The sequence below is a fragment of the Macrotis lagotis genome, chromosome 6, assembly GCF_037893015.1.
Source record: "Macrotis lagotis isolate mMagLag1 chromosome 6, bilby.v1.9.chrom.fasta, whole genome shotgun sequence".
In the NCBI taxonomy this organism is placed as follows: domain Eukaryota; kingdom Metazoa; phylum Chordata; class Mammalia; order Peramelemorphia; family Peramelidae; genus Macrotis; species Macrotis lagotis.
The window spans coordinates 9,693,708-9,710,442 of NC_133663.1; the positions used below are offsets into that span (position 1 = coordinate 9,693,708).

Genomic DNA, 16,735 nt, shown 5'->3' on the forward strand with positions numbered 1-16,735 from the left:
GCTCCATGCTCTTCCCCATCCCTCCTACCCCACCTCTGGAAGTGCAGCATCCCCTTCTTGATCTAATTTTCTTTGCTTACCAATCCCTGGGCTATTCCCTGCCTACTTTGGCCAGACGCCTGAGTCCTGGGCTGCCCACATCTCTCTCCTGCCAGGGAGGGGATTTGCATTTGAATGCGACTTCCCTCTTTCCCTGAAAGAGGGATGGGGAGGGGAGTGAACAGCTTCCTCCCCTGGGTCCCACAATTCCAGCCCCTGCTATTCACTGTGGCAAAGGAGCTAGAAGGGGCAATTTTCCAGGACTCCTCCCCATTCCTCTTTCCCAGACGACCCCCTCCCTCTCTCTCCCAGCCTCTGCCTGGAAAAAAGAGCCAAGCCCCTACTCCCCACCTGCAGGATGTCCCTGGCTGTGGATTCCCAGGACTCAGACCCTTTCTTCTCCCCTCTTGCATTTGTGCTCTGAGTCTTGTCCCCCTCCCCATCCACCCGGGGTGCATCCTGGAAGCCACCACTTTCCCAGCCTCCCAGGGACCTGCCAGCTGCTGCTCTGCCCCACCCATTGTTTTTGACCTTTAGCCATGATATCGGAACAATACCCTCCTTGTGTCTAGAGCCTTCTTCAATTTGGTCCTGGTACATATTACCAGACCTAACCGTGCATAGTCACTGGGAGGATGGAGACATTAGTGCCGATGCCAGCTTGGCCACCAATCCACTGCGAGACTTTAACCTGCCTCCTTCTGGGTCCCACACACTTTCCTCATCTGTAAAATGATGTTCTCTGAGGTTCCATTCAGCTAAAGCTGGATAATGCTCCTGCCTTGGGCAAGTCTCTTAACTCCGATGTGCCTCATTTTCCCCATCTCTTAGAATGGAGATACTAATAAAAAAATCTACTTCACAAGGTTACTCAGATGACATGATGTACCCTGAAAGACTTGGCAAATTTCAGAACCAATATGACTTATAGGATCATTTCCTGACCTATGAAGCTGATCATGGCTAAAACCTAGCTTATTAGGGCTAGTCAGATACATTGGGAAAGAGCAAGGGAGTAAGAGAAGGGCAAGCGAGAAGGAAAAAAGAGAAATCAGATCCCTGGCATGGAAACAGGAAACCTGGGGCAGTAAGGTCTCAGCCCTGCCCCTAAAGAGCTGTATTGACTTTGGGTGAATTGTAAAACCTCTCTGGGACCCAGCTTCTTCACTAGTGAAAAGAGAAGCTCTTCCCCACTGATGATAATAACAGCAGTATTTCCTAAAGGTTTCTCAGGAACCTCTCTGAGTTATGGGTCACCTCCCACTAGGGTAGAATTTGCCCTGAGATGAGAAGACCTTCATACTCTTATAAGGACACTGGAAGAGGGAAATGGGCAGAGAATACTTTCTTTTTCAGAAGGATAAGATGAGACCCAGAGAAGTTAAGGGAATTTGAGTACAAGGAGTATTGAGCCAGAAGTCTTCCACTGGAAGGGAGGTGAAAGATGATCTAAGCCAACCCCCCATTTAATAGACCATGGTCCGGGCCTGTATCCCTTCGCAGGCATGGGCCCCTTTTCTTGTGAGCAATGGTGTTGATGGTCAATGTTTAACCACTGACTCTCTGAAAACAAAGATTAATCGACATTTTTAACATTTTCTCCATCGTTTTGTTGAGTCTAGACAATCAACAAAACAATAAACCAAGCCTTGATTTGTAGCATTTGCCAATTCCTGAGGTATGTGTTCACACCGAGAATTTAACAATTGACTTGCCATTGGAGCTCACTCCAGAACATCCCTGGGTGTAGGGGTCCCCCCTGGGTTTCTAAAGTCTGCCTGAAGAGCACAAGCCCAACAGTTGTCCCTTAGCCTGGGGAGCTGCTGGCCCTCTTGCCACCCAAGAACTGGCCAAGTTCATTGAGGCTGGTGATGAGGGTTTGGCTCCAGCCCCTCATAAAGATGCTCAACCCAGACATGGTGGGGTTTCCATCTACGTCAATGGAAAGAATCCTGGTGTCAAGGATGCCAAGGGTCCTTACAGAACTGCAGACCTTTTGGGTTAAGAAATAATGTCCAGAGGAAATAGCCCTCAGATCACATGGAGGCCTTGGTGGAGCCCATGGGCACACTGAGAAAACCTTAGCTCAAAGAAATATCCTTAATAATAGCAAAAATAATTATGCACAGTCATAGAGTCTTTTTAATTTACAAGGCTCATAAAAGTGGGGAAATAGAATTAAACACAATAATTCTACTCTGAACTGTGAGGTGATCTGCCAGCACTCCATGCTCAACAGATGAATGAATGAATAATGAATGAATGAAATAAGCACTCACCTCATACTAGGATCTGTGCTAACATTTATTCAGCATCTATTATGTACAAGAAATTCCAGGTACAAGGACCCAAACAAATCAAAAGAATCCTCAAGGAATTCACCTGTTCTTAGGGGATGCTCACATCTACAGAAAAGAAAATGGATTGGAAAGAAATTCCAATGGGGCAGCTGGCTGGCACAGTGGATAGAGCACCGGCCCTGAAGTCAGGAGGACCTGAGTTCAAATCCAACCTCAGATACTTAATAGTCACCTAGCTGTGTGGCCTTGGGCAAGTCACTTAACCCCATTGCCTTGCCAAAAAAAAGTTCCAAGTGGGACAATCAGGAGAAGCTTCCTGTAAGCAATGTCACTCGAAATGAGACTTGAAGGAAGCTTGTAAGAAAACTCATAAGAGACAGAAGAGAGGAGTAACTGTCCGTGAGGAGAATCTGGCAGAGGTCCAGAGTTCAGAGATAAGAGTTCTGAGTTCAGGCACCAGAAAGAGGGTCAGGGTGGCTAGCAGGAAAGTTTTGCAAAGAGCTCTGAGAATCCTGGAGTCACGGGTTCAAGTCTCATTTTTGTCATTTAGACAAGCCTGTTCCTCTCTAAGGAACTCAGTTTCCTCAACTATAAAATGAGAATAGCAGCATTTTCACCACCTCATTTCTAATTACCCATGCCTTAGTTTGCAAGAACCAATTCAAAGGTTGGTTTCCCTTTCTTTTCTTTTCTTTTCTTTTCTTTCTTTCTTTCTTTCTTTCTTTCTTTCTTTCCTTCCTTCCTTCTTTCTTTCTTTCTTTCTTTCTTTCTTTCTTTCTTTCTTTCTTTCTTTTTTGATAGGCAAATGTTACCATAGCTTATTTTTTCGCAATTTTTTTATTTTATACTTTAAAACAAAATGAGAAAAAAAGCAATTACATATACCAGCAGATCATGAGAGAATTCAATAAATTCCCATTTCAAGAAAATCTATATAATAAACACTACACAGTTTTCAAAGCTGCCCAGCTTTTCTTTGATTCTTTGTGGTTTTTTGTTCTCTAATAAGCATCTTTTACTTTATTTTTTACCCTTCCTTTCTCTCCTCCTATCCTAAATTAAGCAAAATATATCTATATAAAAATATATATATAATAGATCTCTATAAACCTACTCAAATATCTCAAATATACACATATGGGCTCGTAAGACCACACGATGCCTATTTCCTCCTGTCATCTGTCTTTCTGAAAGTGAATAGCATCTTCTTTCATAGGTTCAAGTCTTCCTATGTTTTTCTAAATGAACCAGTTCATCATTTCCTACATCACAGCAGTATTCCAAACCAATCCTATCCTATCTGAGAGATTGCCTGTGAGAGTTTTGTTTTCCCCGATTTTCTGCATTCCTTTTACTCCTGACTACATAGGTTTTATTTATACAAGAAAATTGAAGTTTAAAATAATCAGAATTGGGGAAGCTAAGTGGCATAGTGGATAGAGAATCAGTCCTGGAGTCAGGAGGACCTGAGTTCAAATCCATCCTCAGGCATTTGCTAATTACCTAACTGTGTGACCTTGGCCAAATCACTGAACCCCATTGGCTTGCAATGAAATAAAATAATGAAAATTATTCTTTATATGCTTCAACAAAGCTCTCTCATACATACATATATACATATATGCATACATACTACATACATAATTTAAAGTCTAATACCACTGAATCTACTTCATTTACATCTTTTCCCCCTAGTTTCCTTGAAGTTCCTCATCTTTTGCTCCTCTAAATGATCTTTATTAACATTATTTCTAGCTCAGTAAAATAATTTTTACTGAATTAATTGGGATTACATTAAAAAAAATAAACTAGTTAGGTAAAATTATTTTAAAAAATATATTGGTTTGGGGGCAGCTAGGTGACGCAGTGGATAGAGCACCGGTCCTGGAATCAGGAGGACTTGGGTTCAAATCTGACCTCAGACACTAGCTGTGTGGCCTTGGGCAAGCCACTTAACCCCATTGCCTTGCAAAAAATATATATATATATATATTGGTTTTACCTAACCATGAATAATAAATATTACTTCAATTATTTAGATCTGATTTATACAAAAAGTGGTTTTATGTCTATGTTCATATAGTTCCTGTATCTGCTATGACTGGTACAAGCTCAAATATTTTATATGGTCTGAGTATTTTAAATAGTCTAAACAATATTGAATAATACTGCTGTCACATAGTGTAGCTTCTCTATTTTTCACTTTTGATTAAATCTGTTTTAACTTTAATATTGTCAGAGTTCATGAAATATCCCTGCTTTTTTAACATGATAAATTCTCTCCTGCCCTTAATTTTATCTTTGTATGTGCATCTCTTATTTTTAAACCAATATTCCATCCCAACCACATCCTCAGTGAGAGATTTTCTGTCATAGTTTTTTGAAAGCTACATATTGATGAATTCAAATTTTTAATCTGCTTTCCATTTCGGTTTTATGGATAAATTCAGCCCATTCCCCTTCTAAGCTACAATTCTTTGTTCTAGATTTTCCTCCTTCCTTTTTTCCTCACTATCTCACCCCATTTCCAGGCTCCCTCCTCTGCTTCACTCTTGTTTGCTCCTGAGCCTTCCTATTCCTTTACCTACCCACCCCTCTAAAAGTCCCTCCCCCATCCTCGCCCCACCTTCTCCCCTTGCCCTCTTATTTCTGAATTTAGAAGACTTTTATAATCTTTACCCCATTTTGGTTTTTGGCAAGGCAATGGGGTTAAGTGGCTTGCCCAAGGCCACACGGCTAGGTAATTAAGTATCTGAGGCTGCATTTGAACTCAGGTCCTCCTGACTCCAGGGCTGGTGCTCTATCCACTGTGGTACCCAGTCACCCCTCTTTATCCCATTTTTGCTGAGAGTTAGATTTTTGGTACTACCTCCATTAGCTTCTTCTGTATCACTTTTTCCTTTTACACATCATTTACATGAGATGATCACTCTTTTTTTATCTCTTCCTATGTGTTTGTTTAAGTTTCACCACATTACGCTCAGCTCAGATAATGCATTTCTTTCAACCATCCAAAAAATGATGATAATCATAAGATTATAGATAAATTTCCACATGTACGAAATGGGGGAAATACTTGGTGGTAGACACCTTGGAGGCTGTGAGGGAGAAAGAGGCAGCTCTGGGAGGAAAAGAATTCTCCACATGGGAATTCAAGGAAAAGTATTATATAGTGGGAGGTGAGCTGGGTTCAAATTCAGACTTGGCCTCCGTTTCGTGATGTGTAGAATGAGAAGTTTCCACTTTGATCTCTAGGACCCCTGCAGCTCTACTCCTAAGAGTCCATGACAGATTGGGAGGCTTGACAGGTAAGAGCTAAGGTGCCCCAAGATGTGGAAAAAGCATGAAAAATAATAATAGAAATAAAGCTATCCTGTGTTTAGCTCTGGATTGTAAAGTGCTTTACCATTATGATCTCATTTGTTTCTCACAACCACCTTGGGAGGTAAAAGCTATTATTATTCCCTCCTTCCAGACAAGGAAACTGAGGCAGTCAGGAAAAATGGAGTTGCCCAGAGGCATACAGCTAATAACTGTCTGGGGCAGGATTTGAACTCTCCCCGCCTGACTCCAGGTCCAGCAGTTTATCCACAATGTTATCTAGCTGCTCCATTGGATCCCATGGTAGTAGCAAACTACCCTCTGTAGTAAAGGAGCAGATTGGAGGTTCAAGTCAGAAAGAGACTGGAGCAAAGTGGTGTGAGCCAAGGCGGGGTTGTCAGAGCAGGCGACGGGGGAGCACGAGTGACAACCTGGGCCACCCAGCGGCCATTTGGGGCACGAGCGAGGTGGGTAGGTCGGCGTGCTCTGTAAAGGCATGTGTGCTCGGAGGAAGGGGAGAAGGAACTGTGGCCCACGGTCACGATTCATCCAGGCTCCGGTCTAGGAGTGATGCAATGGCTCACATGTTATTCTGTGGGCACCAATGAGGTGATGCAAGAAAAACAGAGAGAGAGAGAGAGAGAGAGAGAGAGAGAGACAGAGAGACAGAGAGACAGAGAGAGAGAGAGACAGAGACAGAGAGAGAGAGAGACAGAGAGACAGAGAGACAGAGAGACAGAGAGACAGAGGAGACAGAAAGAGGAAGAAGAAGAAGAGGAGGAGAGGGAGAGAAGGAAGGAAGGAAGGAAGGAAGGAAGGAAGGAAGGAAGGAAGGAAGGAAGGAAGGAAGGAAGGAAGGAAGGAAAAAAGGCATTAAGCTCGTTGTCTCAGGCATTGTTCCTTAAGACCTGGGGATAGGATGAAGAGCAAACAGGAAGGACATAAGGCCCTGCCTTCATTCTCACAGGAAAAGATGACCTATGGGGAGTGCTCAGTGGAAAGTGAGGATGAGAAGCAAGTCTTGGGGATGTCCGGGCAATGCCACATTGGCCCCAGGGTTGGGCAAGTGAAGGGATATCCCCACTGGACCCAAGGTCCCCCGAGTGAGTTTCTGAGCTCTAATTGGAGAAAACTAAGGAAGCTGGAGGCTTGGAGTCGCTCAGAAGTAGAAATGAAGGACCTAGGGACTGGACCATGCAAGGATGATCAGAAGACCTGGGGATGTTTGACTCTGTGGGATCTGCTAGTGGTCTGTCCTTAAGTATGTAAAGGGGTATTCAGGAAGAGGGTTGAAAATGAATTCTGCTCAGCTGTAGAGAACAGATTGGGTGGATGGGTACAAAGAGATGATTTAGTCTGAATGTCAAGAGAAACTTCCCAATAAGCAGAGCTGCATCAATGTGCCTCAGACTGCCTTGGAAGGTAGTGAGCTCCCCCATGACAGATGGCCTTCATGTAAAAGTTGACATATTACAGAATGGCTTCTTAGTCAGATTCAGGCTAACTCAGGACCTCTGAAGAACCACCCATGTCTAAGGTTCCCCGATTCTCCTACCCATGTGCTCCTTATGGTGAGGTCTCCCCTCCTGGGACTCTCCCTTCAGGTCCCTCTACTGATTGCCACCATTCTCTACATTCTGACACCACCCCTGCCTCTCTTCCTCATCCCCATTTCTTTCCTAATCGCTTGTTTGACCCCTCTTGACAATGCCCAGCCATCAGACAGAGTTTTCAGGTCTGGTTACCCTCTGAAGAAGGGCAGTTCTATGGACAAGTGTCCTGTTGACTGGTATCTGTTGGAACTACTGATGAGGGAGGGATCCCCAAGGCAGAGCTTAGGACCGATCAGTGATTTCCTGCCCTATGACGCCTAGAAGGTGTTACAAGCAAGTTCACACTGAAGGTGGGACTCTTCACTCACATTGAAGGTGGGACTCCTCACTCTCACTGCCTAACGAAGATGCTAAGCTTGTAGTCCTTGAGACCACTTGTCAGCTCTGCTGGGAAAGAAAGGAGGTCTCCCTAGGGGAGAGAATCAAAGGAGCCTCCCTGCACAGACAAATATAAAACAGCCAAGATTCTACTGCATTAATCCATGGGTGCCCACCTCAATCTGAACTGTAAAGTACGTCAGGGATCCAGGGGGAACAGTGTAGAAACAGAATCTGTGGCTCCAGAAATCTGTGGGTTGGGGAGGGAGGGGATCAGGGGAAGGAAAGGGTGAGGTTCCTGGGTTGTGGTCTGCAGGGAGGTTCTCCTTCTTAGTCCCTTGGGGAGATCTGTGCTGCTACTCCCTCCTGGATTAAAATGCTTAAATTCAGTGACTTTCACAGTGTGTCCAGGGATCCTGGAGAGTCCTCGAGACTTTTTAAGGAAGTCAGAGCTAGTTTCATAATCATATTTAGATGTTTAGTTTCTAATACAGTAACTATCAATAGCTAGAAACCATATAAGCAAAAGCTCTTTGGGGTCCTCAGGAATTTTTCAAAGCACCTTTTATGATCCTGAGACCAAAAAGTTTAAGAATTACTGGTGAGTGATTAAAGCAATCTTGATGCTTAATCTTAGATCAAGAATAATCCATGTGACCCTTGGATGAATCACTTCCTACTCTGGGTCTCAGTTTTCTCATCTATAAAATGAGGGGTTGGGCTACATGACCTCAAAGAAATTTCCAGTTCTAGAGTCACAATCCTGCTTTTCCTATGATCTTGCCCTTCTCAGACTCAGTTTCTGTTTTTATAAAATGACAATAATTATTAAAACAAAAAACAAGGCTGCATCTTCTGGGTTATGGTAAGAGCCCAATACGATAATGACTATAAAAACATTCATAAATCTTACAGTTTTACAGTTGTTAATGCTATTATCCCCATCTCCATCCCAATCATCAGCATTTCCAAACTTCTCCCTTACTGTTTAGGACATCACCATTCTCCTGCTCATCAGACTTGCAAATGGGTTCCATCTTTCATTTCTTACTCTCTTGGACCCCAATCTCCTCCTCCCAAATGCAAACACTTGCCAAATCTTCTCATCTCTACTTCCCTCACACCTCTCATTCCCTTCTCTCCATTCACAAATCCTTGGAAAGTGTTCTCATCACCTCTCCTGGACTATTGCAATCACCTCCTCATTTGGTTTTTCTGCCTCCAGTCTTTGTGGCCTCAAATCTCTCCTCTACTTAGCCACAAAGTGCTTTTTTCTGAAACATAGGACCATGTCCTCCTCCTCCACCACCATTTCATTTAGTAAAACCCAGAGATTTCCCCTCTACCTCCAGGTAGAGGAAATCTTAGGTTTGAGATCTAAAGTGTTTTACAAAGGAGCTCCTTGCTACTTTTCTAGTTTTCAATTCAATAAATATTTCATGTATTTTACACCTCCCATTGTTGTCGAGTCATTTCGGTCCTGTCCAGCTCTTCAGGACCTCATTTTGGGGTTACTGGAGTGATCTGCCATTTCCTTTTCCAGCTTATTTTATAGATGAGGAAACTGAGGCAAGCAGGGCAAAGTGACTTGCCCAGGGTCACCCAGCTAGTAAGTATCTTAGGCTGAATTTGAACTCAGAAACATGATTTCTCCTGATCTCCCACCGTAGAATTTGCCCCTGTCTCTCCCCCTTGCTAGGGATACTCTCACCCCTCTCTTCATCTCATAGATTCTTTGACTTTTTTATACACTCAGTTCCAAATCCCATTTGACATCACTGCCCTGTCCTCAAGTCTCTATCTTATATGAATGCTACCATTTACATGTGGTCACCTCCATAAGAATAAGAGCCCCTTGAGGGCAAGAACTCCTTTTTTGCCTTTCTTTGTTTGTTATATAGAGAATATATTTAATACATGCCAGTTGATTAATTGACTTGTTAACTCTCATTATCTCAGGCCAGGGACGGTGACTTCAGTGTCTGTGACATGACCAGACCCCGGCCAGGGCCAGGTATTGATGCCAGGTGACCAACAGTTGTGTCAAAAACCATAGGGCAGCCTCTTGGTAAAGGAGGCTGAAGGGCAAGTGTTCCTGGCTGAATCCAGGCTCTGACTGGCCCAGGAGAATGAAGTCATTGGACAAAGGGTCTTGGTAGCAACCACAGGAAGTGGAGGGGGGCAGGGCAGCCCAGAGAGCTCGGGGGAGCCCCTCGGGGGTTTATTGGAGAGAGTTTCACTTCCACATTTGAAGCTACACAGTCTGAGGAAGCTTCTCTAGTGAAAATGTTGACTCAATGACCCCTCAGGCAAACTCTCCAAACAAGGAGAAAGGATTTCATTACCAGGCTGCTCTGGGATTGTAAATGATATGAGGGAAAGTATACACTTCACAGAAGAGGCAGCAGAGCCTGACTGGGGCCAGCAACCTCTTTGTTTATGGGACTGCCAGAGGCCCAGCCTTGTTCCATGTCCTCCCTTGAATCAGGTCCAGAGGAAGGAGATAAGACTCTCAGGGGCCACTCCAGCCTGACCCGTGCCTTTCCCAAATGGGAACATGTGAACGTTCACTGTTCGAGAGGGATGCCCAGGCCCACCCTTCCGTGCCAGCGGGCACATTGGCTCTTCTGCCTTTAAGAGTCAGAATCATGTAGGCTTCCTCTAATGGTGCAGTACTATCAGCATAGATAGTCCAAGGTGGAACCCCGGCCATCCCTTCCCCTTGCTCCTTTTCCAATTTCCAATTCAATTCAGTAAACATTTCATTCAATTCACTACCCATTGCGCCTCCCATCGTGGTTGAGTTAGTTCAGTCCTGTCATCGCCTCCCTGATGTTGTGGTCTTCTTCAAAAAGGAGACAGCCTGGCCCGTCATACAAGATGGCCCAAGTGGCTGAAGAACACCTCTTTTCCAGACGCCGACAGCAGGACACACATCTTTGCAGTCACTCCATTGACCGCCAGGTGCAAGGAGAAGATCCCAGTGGATTTCTTGGTCATTGTCTATGAATTCAACAGAGCAAAACTTCACCTTAAAGGATCTTCTCCAGTGGGGTGTTTCCCACGCACCTGTCAGATATGTCATGCCAAGAGGTCTGGAGCTAGAAAGGAAAAGGACCACAGAGGTCATCTAGACTGACATCTTTATTCATAGAAGAGAAAATGAAGGTCCAAGGTCCTTCATGTAGTCGGCAACAAAGCCAGGATTTGAACCAGCTCCTCAGTGTTCTCTCTCTCTCTCTCTCTCTCTCTCTCTCTCTCTCTCTCTCTCACTTTTGTGGGGCAGTGGGACAAAATGACTTGCCCAAGGCCACACAGCTAGGCGATTATTAAGTGTCTGAGACCAGATCTGAACTGACATCCTCCTGACTCCAGGGTCAGTGCTCTGTCTACTGCACCACCTAGCCGCTCTCTATTTCCAGTTTCTCAAGGATGGGAACTGCTTAGTGGTATACAGCAAGCAATTAATAAATGCTTGCTGACTCACTGAGTAAATCTCAGAATTCCTTGATAACCTGGAGATCTTCTTCTTAACTACTTTGAACTCTTCAGGAGAAGAAAGGAGAAAGGATTTCAAGATTTTATTTAACTTGCCCAGTGACCAGGCCACACACACCATGGATCAGATCACACGCTTTCGTTTTCTGAGGTTGTGGGATGTAGGTTCACCTTCTTCATGGAGGAGCTCCAGCACAAAGTCCAAACTGCAGAAGCATCCCCCAGGAAGGGGGAGGTTCTGCAGAAGCCACTCGTTGGCAACGGAGCTCCGCATGCTTCTCTCTCCTCTCCCCCTCTTCTTGCCCCTCTCTCCCCGTCCACTGCTTCTCTCTTCTCTTGTCTCCCCAGGCCAATTTGGGGAAGGAGGTTGGAGTGTTTTTAAATGTTATCTTGGCAAACGAAGACCTAGCAACTGTCACTTAAATAAACAAAACATAGCATTGTGTGGAAAGAAGTGTCCAAACAGCCTGGCTGGCTCATTTACTGAGAGCTGATGGGCACTCACGTGGCTTAGATTAAGATTCCAGCTGTAGCTCTTGGCTGGGGGCAGACCAGCAGGCACAACAGTGGGTCAGTCAATGGGGTCAACAATTATCAGCCAAGCACTCAGCACTCTGGTTCGGAAGCCAAAGGACCTACGCTGAAATCCCCAGCTCTTCCATTTGCTACACAGATACCTTGGAGAAGTCACTTAATTTCCCCGAACCTCGCCTTTAAAAGGAGAGGGTGTCTTAGAGGTCCTCCGGAGCCCTTTCCACTTCTAGATCTAGGATCCCACATGCCTGCTCCCCGACAAGGCTGCAGGGGTGATCCTGTGTTCTTGGAGGCTATGCCAGCAGAGGGCAGGCTTTGATAGGGCCTGTTGCCTTGCAAGCTCAGTGAGGGCCTTAGCGATTCAGCCAAGAGAGGTCGGCAACCAGCTCATGGACTTCAATAGTCACAAAGTTGTGTCATGGAATGAATGGTCCTAATGTTTGTCCTTCATTTTTGAAGAAGACCACAACATCAGGGAGGTGATGCGATGACAAGCATATGAACTGGATGGGGGGCGGGGGGGCTGTGCTGTCAGCCTCACTTTCTTCTCTGGAGTCATCTGAGTCCAGTGACCAGAAAAGAATGAGGATGACCGGAGATGACCTTGAATGGGAGACAATCAGGTTTAAGCGACTTACCCAGGGTCATACAACTAGCAAATATCCAGTGTCGGAGACCAGATTCGAACCTGGGTTCTCCTGACTCCAAGGCCAGTGCTCTATCCACTAGCTGCCCTTTACTATCTTGGAGAGGGCATTGTTATCCCAGCAAGCATCAAATACCTCTGGCACAGCCCCACCTCAGACCCTCTCAGAGGTCCATCTGCCTCCAAGGGCCACGTCCTCTGAAGGATGCACAAAGGACAATGTCTGTATCATGAAGGATCCCTAACTGGCCACTGGCATCCCCAGGGTTTCCCCTTTGAGAATCCTAGGGCAGTCCTTGGATGCACCCATGAATAGATTTAGAACACACACCTTTCCGCTGGTGGCAGACTACTCTGTTGTGAGTCAGACTTATAACACATATGGACGATCCCTAGGATCTGATCACCCAGTTACGAGACTGGCCACAAAGACCCCACTAATGAGCTGTGTGGCCTTAAGCAGGTGGCTTCCCTTGTTCTATGAAGGGAGGAGGTTGGTCAGCTCCCTCCTGATCCCAGGGCCCCAGCTCTGAGCTCCCTCCCTTCTCACTTTCAGCTACGACATTCTCTGAGTCTGATCCTTCAGTCAATTTGGGCTTGAGTGAAGCAAACAGAACAGAGCCCTGTGCTCAGGAGAAGGTGCCCGGGAAGCAACCTGTGTGGGCTTGGACACCCGCTGCGCCATCTTGGGCCTCTCATCCTTTTCGATAAATCACTAGGCTGGACCGAGTGACTCTAAGCCACTCTAAATCCTCCCACTTGCAAACTTTTCAGACTTGGCCTTGGCTTCTTTGAAAGGCAAATCCAAGCAGCTGGATTCACTCTTGTTTGCCCCCAGGCTTTGTTTATTCTGCTTAGTTGAAGCCTCGGCTAATGATTTATGGGGCCCTCAGATCTCCTGCAGGGCCCTTCTGGCTACTCCTAGGGAGGCACATCCATCTGGCAAGGGGAACTTTCCACCCTCGGCCTGTAACTCAGATATGCAGGAAGGCTTTTTCTCTTCTTCTGGCAAGGGCCCCCCATCCTCCCAGTTTCCCAGCTTCGGATCCCCACAATCATCCTCCCCTCTTCTCTCTCCCTCTCACCTCTCTCTGCCCCATATTCATTCAAACCTTGTCAATTCTGCTGCTATTTGTTCCCCCACGCGACCACCACTTAGTGTCAGACCCTCATCACCACATGGAACTATGGGCAGCTTCTTTAGCAGCCTCAGTTGCCCTATGATGCTGCTAGAAGCCTGAAAAGATTCGTCTCCAGAGATCTAATATCCCAAACCCTTGTTTCTATCCCAACCCTTCACACTCCTAGCCACATGGCATCACCCCCAAGGCCCAGTTGTTAGAAAGTAGCCTGGTCCTAGGGCTTAATTCAAACCCCACCACCACCACCACCCCAGACTCTTACACGCACTAAGCAAAGACAGTCCCCACACCATTTCCTGTATCTCTGAGCCTCAGCGTCATCATCTGTAAAATGGATGCAATAGTTCCTGTAATTGTGGGCTCATTGTGACCAACTAAGGAGTTAATAGCTATACTATGTCTTGCGAACATTCAAGGATTGAGGCCTCAGTGTTGGACGGTGCTGGGAGTTTTCCTTCAGCTCTCAACTTCAGTTTCTTCATCTGTTAAAAAGTCTGAAGCCATCGTCACTCTACCTCCCTACCTCCCAGAGCAGTTGAAGGGGAAGCGTTTTACATCCATGAAGAGTTCCACATCCAAGTCTGTGGTCAAGGCTGACCTGCTCTACTGTCCTTCTCCTCTAGGTAGAAGCTGAGGACCAGGTGCTGGCTCTCTTCTGTGGAAGGGAGACCACAGACACAGAACAAGCCCCCGGCCAACAGGTGGTCCTCTCCCCAGGTCCCTTCATGGCCCTCACTTTCCGATCAGATTTCTCCAATGAGGAACGCTTCACTGGTTTTGATGCTCATTACATGGCAGTGGGTAAGTCGAGGCATGGAGGCGGTGTGATAGCTTGAAGCTGCCTCATCCCCTCCCCTCTCCTCTTAGAGGAGTGCTTCTGGAAGCTGGTCACCGGTCTGCTCTACTGCCCCCCCCCCAACCTCTCCCTTCTCCCCCTCCTCATTCCTTCCGTGCCCTCCCCTCCCTGCAGATGTGGATGAATGTACTGAAAAGAGCGATGAGGAGCTGGCCTGCGATCACTATTGCCATAACTACATTGGAGGGTATTACTGCTCCTGCCGCATTGGCTACATCCTCCACACAGACAACAGGACTTGCCGAGGTAAGGGAGACCAGCAGCTTTGCACCCCCAACCCAGAAGGTCTCAAAGGGAACAGCTGCCCCGGAACCAGATCCAACAACAAAGCCTAACTGGGGGGTAGAATCCCCAAGAATGGTACACAGTAGGCACATAATAAGTGCTCCATCCATCCATCTATCATCAATCATTGTATTCAGTTCTTCCAGTGATACGTCTATGTATTGGTCATTGGACAAGGGGCAGTCTCATATTTAGAAAATCAAATGTTAAAGTTCATGGATGATTTAAGAGCTAATGATTCTTAGCATCCTCCTTCTTTTCTATCCCACCACCACCATCAATGTCAAAACAGAAAGGGAAGGGTCCTTCCTCATTTTAGAGATGAAGAAACTGAGGCACAATAAAGGCTTCCTACTTTTGTTGAGATTGAAGACCTGTAGGAAATAGTCCTAAAATGAGGAACATTACAATCTGATTCTACTCTCACTCTCTCCAGACTGATTCCACATTGCTGCCCCCCTCACCTAAATTATGTTCTAGATGAACTGGTCTAATTGCTCCCACTCTCTGTAACTGAAAGCTCTATTTCTCCCCTCCATTATCCCTGCCTTTTGTCCAGTTTATATGTCCAACCTGAAATAATTTCCATCTTTACCTCCACTTCTTGGAATCCCTAACACAATGGAAGACCCATCTCCTTTCACGTTGTATGTCCTGTTGCCCCCTTCTCTGAAAAAAGCCCACAATACTTTGAGAAGACACCTACTGCCATATAATGTTTATATTTTGTATTTACTTATCTGGGTAAATGTTGCATTTCTTCTGTAAAAGAGAAGGTTCCTAAAGTCAGGGACTGGTTCAAACTTGTCTTTGCACCCCTAAGACCCAACAGTGTCTGACACATAGTAGGTCTTAGTAATTTTTGTTGAATAAAGTTGAGGCAAGAGGCAGCTCAGCAGAATGCACCTGAGGCTGAGTGGCCAAGAGAGACCCCCAAGTGCTGGGACACTTCTTCCAGTGATGAGGGAGAGGGGCAGGCATGGTAATGTTCATGATGCCAGGGCTGCTGACAGGTGAGTGGGAAGAGTGGGAAAGCAGGTCCAAGATCTAAAACTCAGCTGTCTGTTTGGATGAACTGAATCATCAGTTCCATACAGTTCAGTATGCCTATAATTTAATTATCCTTGTACCATATGGTGTACTAGAGAAAGTGGCTCTAGGTTTAAATCCCAGCCCCCAGGCTTTCCAGCTCAATAGATTGAAGCAATAAAAGTCTCATTTAAAAAAAGAAATCCATCTCAGCCCCCTAACACCAAAATAGTACATCCCAACCATCAGAAAGGTAAAGCTTCTCCACTTGAGTGCCACGTGGATGCCTATCCCAAAATGTGGATGGGTGCCTTCTACTGAGACCCTCTTCTGAGCTTGGCAGGTAATCCTAATTTCAACAGGCTCAACCTGTTGGGGAGGAGGGGCATGGGTGCCTGGAGGCATCTACTGGCCACCCAGGTCTAGTCTCTTGAGTAACAAAGTACATGACCGACTTTCTCTTGGATAAAGACTCCAGTGCCAGTTGGAGCCCTGCAATTGCCCCCTGGAAAAGGCAAAGACCAGGTAGCCCCTTGCGAAGCACTGAGGTGGCCAAGTTGCCCCTGGGGATTGCTCAAGAGAGAGAGCAACCAACAAGTGGAGGAAACATGAGTGAGCTCACCAGCAGGACTTAGGGAGGCTTAACCAAGGAAACCACAGCTTTGCTTATAGCTACAGGACTAAACAAAATCTCTTCTCTGTTACCTGGCTTTCTCTAATTACCTTTGCAGTGAGGAGTTAGGGAATGCAACTACCATGTTCACAAGTAGGTGTCTTCTCCAAGTAGTGTGGGCTTTTTTCCTCTTTAACTCAGCAAACATTATTTTGGAGTACCTGCTATTTTAGCCACCACATCAATCCCTTGACCCCCAAAGGAATAAAAGACAGGGTCCTTGTCCCCAGGGAGATTTCAGATTTTAGCAGCGACACAGAACAGAAGGTGCCACCAAATAGTCTATGATTACTTGAATAGGAGCACAAAATTTGGGTCCTGAGTTCAAGTGAGGACCACAGACCAGGTGGTCTAGGCAGGCTGCCCCCTCACCAGCAGGAGAATGGGGGAATCACTTGATTTTTAATCAAGGAGCTTGACTTTGGGCATAGGGTGATATACGGGTGTGTGACCAAGAGAGAAAACTCTAAAACTGCTGTCA

At 45.8% G+C, this 16,735-nt stretch overlaps 1 protein-coding gene across 4 annotated transcripts in view; it reads left to right on the plus strand.

Annotated features, from left to right (window-relative positions):
- Positions 1-16,735, plus strand: part of MASP1 (MBL associated serine protease 1) — an 88,107-nt gene that overhangs the window by 22,139 nt on the left and 49,233 nt on the right. For all 4 annotated transcript variants that reach the window (XM_074190666.1, XM_074190667.1, XM_074190668.1 and 1 more), the window contains exons 3-4: positions 14,035-14,212; positions 14,382-14,513. In XM_074190666.1, the coding sequence (XP_074046767.1) occupies positions 14,035-14,212; positions 14,382-14,513 (310 nt within the window). The remainder of the gene's footprint in view (positions 1-14,034; positions 14,213-14,381; positions 14,514-16,735) is intronic.